General features: G+C 38.2%; 1 protein-coding gene across 1 annotated transcript; it reads left to right on the top strand.

Moving 5' to 3' along the window:
- The first annotated feature begins 264 nt into the window (after positions 1-264).
- LOC145999955 (uncharacterized) lies at positions 265-7645 on the top strand. Its single transcript, XM_083137245.1, has 3 exons — positions 265-334; positions 4270-4419; positions 7286-7645. The coding sequence occupies exons 1-3, from the start codon at positions 280-282 to the stop codon at positions 7510-7512; spliced, it is 432 nt and encodes a 143-aa protein (XP_082993371.1). The 5' UTR covers positions 265-279; the 3' UTR covers positions 7513-7645.
- The last annotated feature ends 4050 nt before the right edge of the window (positions 7646-11695 follow it).

Below are 11695 nucleotides of genomic sequence, written 5' to 3'. Positions count from 1 at the left end.
AGGTCCCAAGTTACGTCAATGAGACAGAGATCCTGCTAATCTTTGCTTCATCTCAAGGCAGTTCCGAAACTAAGATAGCAATTCTTTTACAACGTGCGTATCTAGTACGCCAGCACTTATCCTGTTTGATTACTAATATTTCACACAACACAGGCAATTTCATAACTTTGGCGTATTTAGGTGTGTCATATCCTGTGAAATTCTCACCCTGATAACGCATATAAAGCGAGGTATGTAGTGCACATTTGACACTGAGGATTTCACCTAACAAGAATCAAGATGAGGATTTTAGCAGCTCTTGCCCTTACGCTACTCATTTCTTACGGAGTTTCCGGTAAGTTTTAGAACTGAAATCATTTATCATCATATACTTTTATGCAACTTGAATATTGGCTGTTCCTTTTTTCCTTTTTGATTGAGGCAGGTTCTATCCGAGAGGCCCAAAACGCAGACTTGAAGTATGGTCTTGTCGAAAGTGACGTCACCTAGTCCAGTTCGAAAGCGCCAATTGAACGATAACTCGAGACCGTAGCTTGCAGTACGCGAGATTGCAGTTTTCTTTGCTAGACTTCTGCACTCGTTTTTCATTTGTTTGAAATCATGGAAGTCGAAAGTCAAATCTTGCTTGCAGTTCTTCTAATGTGTGGAAATGTTAGCATAAGAACATTTTAAAGTGCTACGTGATTCCTATGGTGAAAAACACGTGTTTATAACGCGGAAAAAACAATGTGTTCTTAGTTTTATATACTGATCGTATTTGGCGCTGCAGTCTAAGTGTAATTCGAAAGATTTTCGCTTCCAGTCCAAGACTTCAAGACCGAACTGCGAGACCATTCTCAGAGAACGTAAGCGTCAAGTACGGTCTTGCACTTTTCGGACACGGCCATAGTTGTTCGGAACACACTTTAAACTGTAGGCCCAGTTCCGATTAGCCTTTCTGCACATAAGGTGGACTTAAATCAAATCTCAAATCAAATACTTCTGGTATAAAAATTCGAATACATTCTTCAAATAAGCAGATCTCCGTGTCGGAGATGTTAACACTTTGTGCTACAACACCAATAGTGTCGGGTTCGAATCCCGGCCGGGTCATAAGTGTTCTTTGTGAGTGTCGCTTCATGAATTTCTTCACTCAGCCTCGCCATTAGCCAAAAGTGGAAGATTTGAATTTAAAATATTGAGTGCGTCAGCACTTAGGCTATTTTGCACCCGTCACACTACACGGGAGCCAGCCCCTTCTCATTACAAATAACAACTCTAACGTTGCATAACTAAAATCATAAAATATTCTGAGTTCCGTTAAAAGCTGTGGCTGTAAACGGGCACTCAGCACACACAAGGACAAAATACAGGACAACACACACAAAATTATACTGGCCATAGTGCCAGTCGCCAGAGCCTCATTCATCTGCGTGGAAGTGAGGTTGACTTTTGGGCGCCTACGTGGAAGGTCACCCCTTACACCCCCCCCCCCCCAGAAGTGGAAGAAAAGCGAAGTAAAATGAACCATATCAAATCAAACCTGATGGGCTTGGAAAATCTGGTAAGGCAGTTTGTCGCATGGGTTGGATAATGTTTTATGAGTGATATCTCGCTAACGAGTATGCTCCGGGTTTCGAGCAGGCTTTCAAATGCAACTGAAGCCTGAATCACACGAAACTGGATATCCAGTAGGAATGCTCTAGTTGACGCTGGACTGGCTACCCATTTACTACTTTTCGCCTCACACGGTACTTGTTACACCGTACTTGTCGATAGTCTTTCGTTTCCTTAATGGCGGCCGCGTGAGATGTAAACAACGTACCACTTCACACTTTTAAAATACGATAACTATTCAACCGAGAGGAATATCGCATCGCATTAAATGGTTTTAGGTAGAGAAGAATGGCGCTGATAAAATACATACTTTACAACGTCTACTGTACACGTACGGAAGAATATTTTTGCTTTTTCAATTGTAAACACCGTGCACTCACCATAGGCTTTGTAACTCGACGTGCCTTTCGTGCTGTATGTATTATACATTGTAATTGGAACAGCTAACCGAAATGATCCATGAAATGTTTTTGGTGTAAAACTCTGTTATGAGATTTTTGGAAGCATTTACGTAGCAATTATGCTAGCAAAAATGTTAATGGAAATGCTTTCGTCTAAAGCCGGCTTAATGGTGGACGAGCAATTTGAAGAATGTTGTAGGAGAATTACTGCTTTGTGCTTTTATTAAAAAAGGAAAAGTATGAACTAGAGATTGGCTCGAGAAAAAAAATATGGTAATCAATGCAAAGCTTTTTAACTCGGCTTTGCATTATTCATACATGAGATTCGCAGGATTCATTAAAAAAAAAAAGAAGTCAAACATTTATTAATACACTTGTAATAATAAGGATTTTCATTTTCAGTTAATCATATTTGTCACGTACACATCTCATCGCTTTGCATAAATACCTAAATATTAATGAACTGAACATGAATGCACTGCACATCATCTCTTTAGTTTTTTTATTTTTTATCGAGAAACGGAGAAACTATAACATAAACAGCCAGCACCCCCCGAAACCACATACAAAAAAACAGACATAAAAAAAAACGCTCCTTTAAAAACTCTCAGATTATCTTCACACGGCCAAACTTTGCTCTGATTGGCTGCTCCACAGAATCCAGTCGAGGAAAGCTAGTAGCAATTAGAACATGTCCTATTTCTCAAAACCAGTCAAGCAGTCAGCCAGGCGGCCATGATTTCTACCTAGAAAGTCAGTTCAGTGCCAACTAGGGCATTCCTGCTAGAATTCCAGTTCCGTGTGATAGGGGCTTAACTTTTCTTTCTGAAAACAAGCTTACGCACAGGTAGGGAACTCTGCATCATAAAGCAAGATGCATGCTATTTACTTTAAAACACGCAGAAATTCATGAAAGCATTCACACTGAATCATAGCAGCGCTGAGTGACTTCAGTTTGTATGTCCTCCTGGAAGCACTTGTACTCTGTTCCGAGTTTCTTTGGAGCAAGTAAACGATATGGCGTCTCTGCGCAAGTAGTGACGCGAAACTGCTCCAACAATGAACACGTGAGAGGGAGCGGGATTGCTTGGAGGAGGAAAAGCAACTGCAGTTACAAGCCTTCGCAGCAGTGTGTACTGCTTAGCTCTGTCCACTCGATCCCCCTCTTCCTTCTCTGCTCCAGAGATGCTTGGACAGAGTATAGCGCCTAACTGCCAGGTCGGTGTGACAACTTCCTACTGTGGAATATATATAGAAGTTATGATGCCTCATTCTGGCTTGGATCTAATACAGAGAAGCGATTTCAAATTTAATTTAATTATTTCTTGTTTCCTTTCTTTGGGAACCCTCTTCAGGTTGAAAACTAAGATTCTTTTTTAAGAAAGTGACGAAACGGTGTTCCGGTCCATGACTATCTGGAACCTTCCCGTCCCGTCTCGTCACAAATGGCAACTGTCATTCTCTCTTTTTTGTGCCGATTAACCCATCAGTAAAGTTTCAGTCAGTTAAACAATAAACTCAATCCCTGAATACAGGCTATATAACAATACTGAAATATCTGTCACGTGCACAAATTGATTTGTTACTAAGTATTATGAACACACAATATTGAGGACTGAATTAAATTATTTCTCCGTTTTGGTGAGCTGACTACCATTCACGATTTATGTCTGTCTAAATTTTAAAAAGATGAAAATTCCAGAAGCCTAAAGCCGCGGTAGGTCAGTCGTTATGGTGTCTGACTATCATGCAAGAGGCTCGTCTTCGTCCCCGGCGGGTGAAAAAACAGTGATTTTTCCCACCTGTTCAAGCGGCTCCAGCAACACCCAGTGTGGGTACCTGGAGGAAACTCTGGGGGGTAAATGTTGGCAGAGGCGTGGTACTGATCACATCACCCCCACCTTCGGTCGTCATCAATAAACTGTGGGACCCTAGCTCCACACCCCCCTTACGCTTTCATGGCGTGGTGCAATGCACAGGGGAGCTATTTAATTTTTCTTTATTTTATTTCTCCAGAAGCCTCTTGTCCAATGTGTTTTGCACCAGTTGTTGTTTATCTAAATATTTTAATATTAAGTATTATTAATTATAATACAGTCCTTCATTTCACTAGTGGTTAATCTCGTTAATCAGAGACCAAATGGATGTCGTGAAAATGTCCATTTCGAGCACAGCTATTAGTGTAAAGATTTATTATCAATGGTAATGCATTGGTTTGGAATAACTAACCTTATGTACTGTAATTAATAATTATTTCTTTTGTTATCATCAGGGAAAGAATGCTATCAATGTCATTTCGAGCTGGGCCACGCAGGAAATGAATCATGCCATGGCGAAACTGCAACAAAATGGAATACTGAAACGTGTACTTCAGAAAACCAATATTGCTGCACATTGAGGATGCATTTCAAATCGAACTCATGTAAGTATTTGTGATGTGAGCTTTATGTCGTCACAATTCTGGCTATGGGTGCCCGCAGGGAGGTGGGGGAAGCAAGTGTCCCCCTCAGATTTGTGGAAAGAGTTTATGGGGAAATTGTAGCGATATTTTATAACAAAAATCATTGTTTTTCTGTGATTTACAGACCGTAAGTTACAGCAACTATTATTATTATTATTATTATTATTATTATTATTATTTGAAATATGGTTACACTTAAGCTTACAGTCTATTTTATACTGATCATCTAACTATAAAAAAAATTTTGTCCTACATGAATTAGTAGTACATACAAATGTATGTAATTTATAAAAGAATCTAAGTAGTAGAAGTAGTAATAATAATGTAATAATAATAATAACAAAAATAAAGACAATAATAGCAGTAATAATGACAATCATAATAATAACAATAGTAATAAAGCAATAATAATAGTAATACTAATAATAATAAAAGTCTGTGACTCTGCCCCTCCTGGGAAAAATTCAGGCTGTTGATATCTCGTCACGCTACTCCAAGCGTCTAATCACATAACGCGTTTCCCGTGACGTCATTTCAACCCACCACCTATACCTATACCAGTCTATACTTTGTTCTCCATAGTTGCGCAGTGAGCTTGATACCTTTGTGGGAAACAGTCGCACTCGAAAAATAAATTGCAAAAAAAAACTGTCAATTGTGATAGGATAATTGACTTTTTACTTCATTGAAAGTAACAAAAGTTAAATTCTAATTTTCTTTCTGAGATATCAGTCGGATTTTATAAATCTTTTGTAACTTTTATTTAGAATAATGTCTAATACATAGTTCATAACGATGTTATTTTTTTTTTTTCGACAAGAGTTCAATTATTTTAAATTAGAAAATTTTCTGCTGATAATATACTGCACACTATTATTATTATTATATTATTCCTAACCTTTTTCTTCTACTTTTAATGTTATATTCTGGTAACATATTTAAAGATGTTCTTCAGACACAAGGCATTACTGAAATATTCTTAAATATGCTAAACTTTTTAAAAATCAGAAATGCAAATAACGAATGTCTAAATATTTCAAAATGTGTAGGATGTAAATATCACAAACCATGGAAGAAGAAAATATAGAAGGACGCATATAAAATGTCGGTGCTTGGTAGTGTAGGCCACCAAAATATCTAGCTAAGAGGCTGAGTCTGCTAATTTAAATCCTGTCTCTCAATATAAACTGCTATCAAAGTACTTTTAAGGGGTAATAATTTCAGGTTAAAAATTTAAAATATTATAACTAGGATGAAATAATAATTTTCTTCCAGATAACGTTTTAGAGAAAAACATGAAAAGTGTTCTTACTAAAATTATTAGAAATGTTGTTATTAAAAGTTATTAAGAGGTTTGGGAAATTTACTAAAAATAGTAAAATGTTCCCAGTAACATCGCTTTCCTTTCAAATGTAAGGCGTTGCTTAGTCTTTACAATATTTACAGATGTTTCAATTGAACCACATGTTTATTCTACTACTCTATCGTACTGTTTTCGCGTCCTAGTTAATCGCGACGATGAGAATGAATGATGATGAATTAGATAAAATAGACTCTCTCAAATATCCCCAATGCCAAGGCGGGATTGGAACCAGTGGCAGTGGTGAATCCAGGAATGAGACTTGATAGGGGCGTTTTCCCCGCGAAAGTCCATTCTAACTAGTATTTACATAGTTTTTACAATATATAGCCCTACTCCGTGGTCTAAGGGTTTAACGTGCACAGGGTGAAAATAGGGATACTGCTTTGGAATGCCGCATAAGTAAAGGATGTTCATTATTTTCTTCCACCATTGTTACTTCATTGTCGTGATGAACCTAAAAATAATATATGAATAGGACGACAGGTGCGGAAACGAAGAAATAAAAACCTCTTCTCTAGAATAATGTCGCCCCGTTGAGCCAGAAAAATATACACAAAGCATAGAGTCGTTACTTATTTAATTGTTATTTGAAATATAGATTATTACCTCAATGCAGAATTAGGAACAAATAATAGTAATTAATATAATGGTAATTGACATTCGGCATTACAATATTTACATAAATATTCATGTTGAGCCATCCATAATGTTTTACACAAATGAAATGAAGGATAGCTTACATATACAATACTTAGATACAACTATATATTAAATATACTGTATTGAAAAACCTAGTCCAGGTATTTGGGAGGGGCGATTAGCCTTCCCTTGGTGCAGTTCGGTGACGAAATCCAAAAGTGAAAACCATTGGATTATGAGAAGAATTCATTTGTAAGAACTTCTATGGACATAAAAAAAGGTAAAGTGTTCCCCTGTGCATAGCACCACGCCATGAAGGCGTATAGGGGGTGTGGGGGCAACGCCCCACACTTTCTTGATCCGGTCGTGAGTGGGGGAGATGTGATCAGCATCACGCCCCTGACCGCCTTTACCCCCCAGGGTTTCCCCCAGGTACCCATGTTATTCGACGCTGGGTGGGCGCCGGGGCCATACCTGGGTATTTGGTAGTACTCTGTACATTTAGGAAAGTAAGCAAGTATTGTAACGATCATTGCTTTTGATAAGAAACGCATTGTCGTTATTGGTACTAAACCAATTAGGTATCACAGATATACGTATTATACGCAGATGTGCAACTCAAGGTGGAAAATCTCTGCGCTGAACTTCTGCTGGGAATTTCTCTCAGCAAGAAGTTCAAAATAATCCGCTTAGAGGCGCCACTCGCACTCTTGCCTCCACTTCTTCTCACAGTAAGGAGCAAGAGATGGTGCTGCTAAATACGTTTATCTGTCTTGGTGTCTTAAAAATTATGTAACTTAAAACATTTAATGTGACATTTTTCAGCGGTCATCGCTTTTCACCGAGGATGTGACGATGGTTATACTATAGTCCCAGAAGAATTTTATGGAGCCATGGAAAACGATACTGTGAAAGTGTATAAAACAGTTTGCAAAGACGATTTGTGCAATACCGGCGACGGGATCAGCGGTTCCTCCAGAAATGAACACAGTGCCACCCTCTTCATTGTAGCCGCTGTAGCTGTTTTCCAAGCACTGAGATCGAAAATGTAATCATGTAATGATTTAGTGGACCAAAGGAGTAAAACTTCACATGTTCTTGCAGATACAACAAGCTTTCTGTATTGTTTGTATCCTTGTTGTCATTTTTTTTATTTTGGAAGAAAGCTGCCGGTAGTCTTCACAAATAAATACGGTATGGTGACACAAGCCATACTGATGTAACGTTAATAATAAAAACTACTTAAATTAATAATAGTTCATATTCGTGCATTATCCTACGTTGGTGTTTCCATTCCTAACGTGAAACGATTACCCTCACCTACAACAAAATCGGCGGCACTGAAAACTGTTGCTTACCAACAGAGAAAAGGCACTGGTTGTTGAACTACTGACAATAATCTAAGATGAATAATGGAGGAAAATAAACGAAAACTGTGTCAATTCTCTAATTAATGTTACCTTGTTAATTACATCTTGTTATGATTATTGATATTTCTATCTATATCTTCTTCTTTATGAGCAAGCCAACGAGGTATACAGAAACACTAGAGAGGCAACAAGGCAGCCATCTTGGAAACAATTTGAGCGGGAAGCAGGTAGCTCGTAAGTAGTCAGGCAGGCTGAACAGCTGACTGGCGCAGACGTTAACAAGCAGTAACCCATGCATTACAGCTAACTTGAAACTTAACAAGGAATACTTACACATTATAAAAGATTTCTACTATCGTACAGATGAGTTGTTTACCTTTTCTAGCGAAAGGTTATAGCTGTGTAAACTGCTAATACAAAAATGGCACGCATATTGCCTCGCGGAAATTTCCTCTCTTGCACAGAAATCCCCTTCGTGACACAAAATAACTTGGAGATTTAAATACTTTCTTCCTTTGTGCTTATTCCACAAAGCCCCGCGCAAAATAAAATAACTGTTTACATCCTGTTTTTACGAGTTTATAGGACGCTGGTGCTTCCAATTAAGAAACTATTCTCATTTGTCTTGACTTCACGGATTCTTTTCACAGACTTAAATAATTATACTATATCCAAAATCACTGAAATCATAGTCCAACAAAGAACTACATAAGATTCGTGTTCAAATATATTAATAAAAAGCGTGTACTATTCGTTTAGTTATAGAATGAAACCAGGAAGTGAATTATTATTTTTACATGAAAGAGCATCAACATTCAATGCAAAGTAAACGAAAGAGAATTATGATAAAATGTTATTGTATGACAGATATCGTCATATGGCTGCTTTATCTTACTGTACCTAGACGCATGTAGGATAATTAAAGGTGATTTGAACACGTCCATGTACCCGGCATGCAAGTAATTCAGAGAATTCACGTAAGATGGAGTATAAGTGCTGTTAAAATTATCACTGCTCACGTTAATTTCAAAAATTAACAATGGAAGGCACCAATCGGAATTTTAGGAATAAAACTGTAAATTCTCGAGTTGCGTCTCATGCAGATATCAGCATTATGATAAAATCCATTTTTATTCATATTTAAGCTTTCTGGTGTCACATTTTGACATTATGTTGTAAGATCCTTTATTTTTATAAAAAATACCGCGAAAAGTTTGATGTCGCCTTATGCATAGGAACATTTCGGACTGACAGCGATTTTACTGGGAGGAAATACTGCAGAACGGGAGGAAATATTGGCTTTCACAGGATACCTGGACGATGTTGGAGTACTGGATTACTATTTTGGACAATCGGATATCGTCTGATGGAACGTGCATTTAGTGAAAGTTAAATCGAACGTTTATAACGATCCATGAAAGAAGGTAGGGTGAGTCAATGCTTCACGTCATCCCACCGCTTCATGAGGTAAGCCGTTGTAGGTACAAATCTTTTCATGAGCTCATGTTTTAGTACTTATTGGGTAGATCTGCCTAAAATACGTTTGTGGACAAAGCATGCTAGCGTGTGATTCGTGTGGCGAAATAGAGATCGCGAAATGATCGTTCAGAATCTCGTGGCTTGCAGCAAATGGCGGGCGACGCCATTACAATAAATAATTGAGTTTTCTAAAAAAAAACTAGAATAAAACCCGATGAAACCTATCAGAAAAGATAGAACTTTGAATAGGCGTTTACCCCTGTAATTTATATCTAGATAGAAATCAATAACAAAGTACATTTTAATATCGTCAAAATATTTCAAGGTCATATGTTCCTTATATGGGCATGCAGGTTGCAGACAAAGGTAGAAAAATGAATATTTTGCACGGCTTGTAATTGATGTGCAATTGTTTTGAATCTTCCGTTCAAGAGTGGTTCTAGGTATTGCAATTACCTTATGATAATTATACGTGCAAATGAGGCGGTGTTGCCTAACTTGTGACATTGTGGAAACCAGGCGCGTATATTCTAGGCTACCTAGGCTATCGCCGAAGCCCAGATTAAATACAGAAAATAATCGACTATCAAATGTGACTGATGCTTCACTCTCAAACAACGACCGTGGGAAAAAATGATAGTATAAAACCCGCAACTCCTGTGCACCGTACTCCCGCGAGGAGAGGAGGGGGAGAGTGGGCCATGCTTTCTTATGGCCCGAGCTGAGCGGAAGACAAGGCTGTGCGGGGATTTTTCGTCCAAGGTTTGTTTTCCTTGTGCTCGCTCTATACATGGGGATGGACTCCTTTCCTTTAAAACTACCACCAGACTTCAGCGGTTAAATTCTTCCCCGACCAGCGCCTGGAGGCGGTCGGTGACGTATTTGTAGTGGCTTCTTAGACAGGGAACTCTTCGTTTTACAACGGCGGTAAAAACTTACAGCGATGCCAATGCGCTAACCAGCATGGGATTTTCCCAGGTAAGGGAAATTTTGAAACTAAACTACTATTACAGGAACGGGAAAAGAGTGGCTGGCATGTGATAGGGAATTTGTCCTCTAGGCCAAAACAACACTGTCCCTTCGAACACATGCAGAACTCACAGGCCGCTGACCTTCAACCAACCACGCTTTACGACTGGCCGGAGATGAGAAAGGCCATTTTGCGAGTGGAAATCGCGTTGAAGGAAGTTTAAGAAAATTAGGTTTCTTACTGTGTGGATTTTCTTAAGTGTATTGAGTGAGTGAATTACGTATATATGTTTTGAATGATCTGTGCTGCGTCGTGTAGAGTGAACGAAAATGAATGACATAATTAACGAACTATTGCCGAAACAATTTACTCTGCTTGTGCATGAGGATAAACTTCAAATCGTAAAGATATGCAGGCCTCTGCCATCGCAAAGAAGAGAAGAATGGATTTGATTTGCGTTGCTCTTCTGCCACTTTAGCTAATGGCGACGATGAGAATGAGTGACGATACGATGAAATTCATGAAGGGGCATTCACAAAGAATATCCATGTCCATGCCCGGGACCCCTGGCGTCATAGTGCGCTGTGCTAATAACTATTTTACCACAGAGGTTGCCAAGAGAAGAATGGAGTTCCTGTCCAAATTAAATATTCAAGGTAAGAAGTTTATTATACTCGTATATTTTATTCTCGCACGTAGGCCTACATAAATATTTCACAATATGGGCCTCTATATTTTATAAATAACCATGAAATATTTGAAATGTTTTCCTTATTGTTTTTGTATTAATGAAAGTGATATTTTTATAATTATTAGTAAATTGTAATGTATGTATTTTAATCGCAATGTCACATCACCTTAAAATCCAAGAAATTGAACTAAAAAGAGCCTCCCATTTGAACATTATGATAAAAAGAGATAGCCCAGGTTTTAAACCCAGCATACGCCACTGGTGGAAATAATTCCTTTTAAAAAATCTTAAATCAGCTGTTCATGCTGAGGTAAGCAACATAGTGTTTGCTTCGGAAAAGTACAGATAAAATATGAATCTCTTGCACGACTTGTAATTGATGTGCAATTGTTTTGAACCTTCTGTTCAAGAGAGGTTCTAGTTTTTGCAATTACCTTATGATATTTTATGTGCAAATGAGGCGGTGTTGCCTAACTTGTCACAAAGAAAATAATAAACTGATATCTACAGGCTTAGAAATGTCGTTACTCTTCCTGATTTAAGTGAAATTAACGAGAATATTGTTTCGCAAGTTAACTGCCACACGACATGTACAGTCACGGACACTTCTGGGTTGTAACAATCCCATTAGCTCTCAATATAATCGTTACAACCCAGAAGTGTCCATGATTGTACAGTGTCTCTCAAAAGTTTTAGGACAACGACATTTTAAACTAGGCAACCCA

Source organism: Lepisma saccharinum, chromosome 16, assembly GCF_977018435.1.
Source record: "Lepisma saccharinum chromosome 16, izLepSacc3.1, whole genome shotgun sequence".
Classification (NCBI taxonomy): domain Eukaryota; kingdom Metazoa; phylum Arthropoda; class Insecta; order Zygentoma; family Lepismatidae; genus Lepisma; species Lepisma saccharinum.
This window is presented reverse-complemented; position numbering and strand designations above follow the sequence as displayed.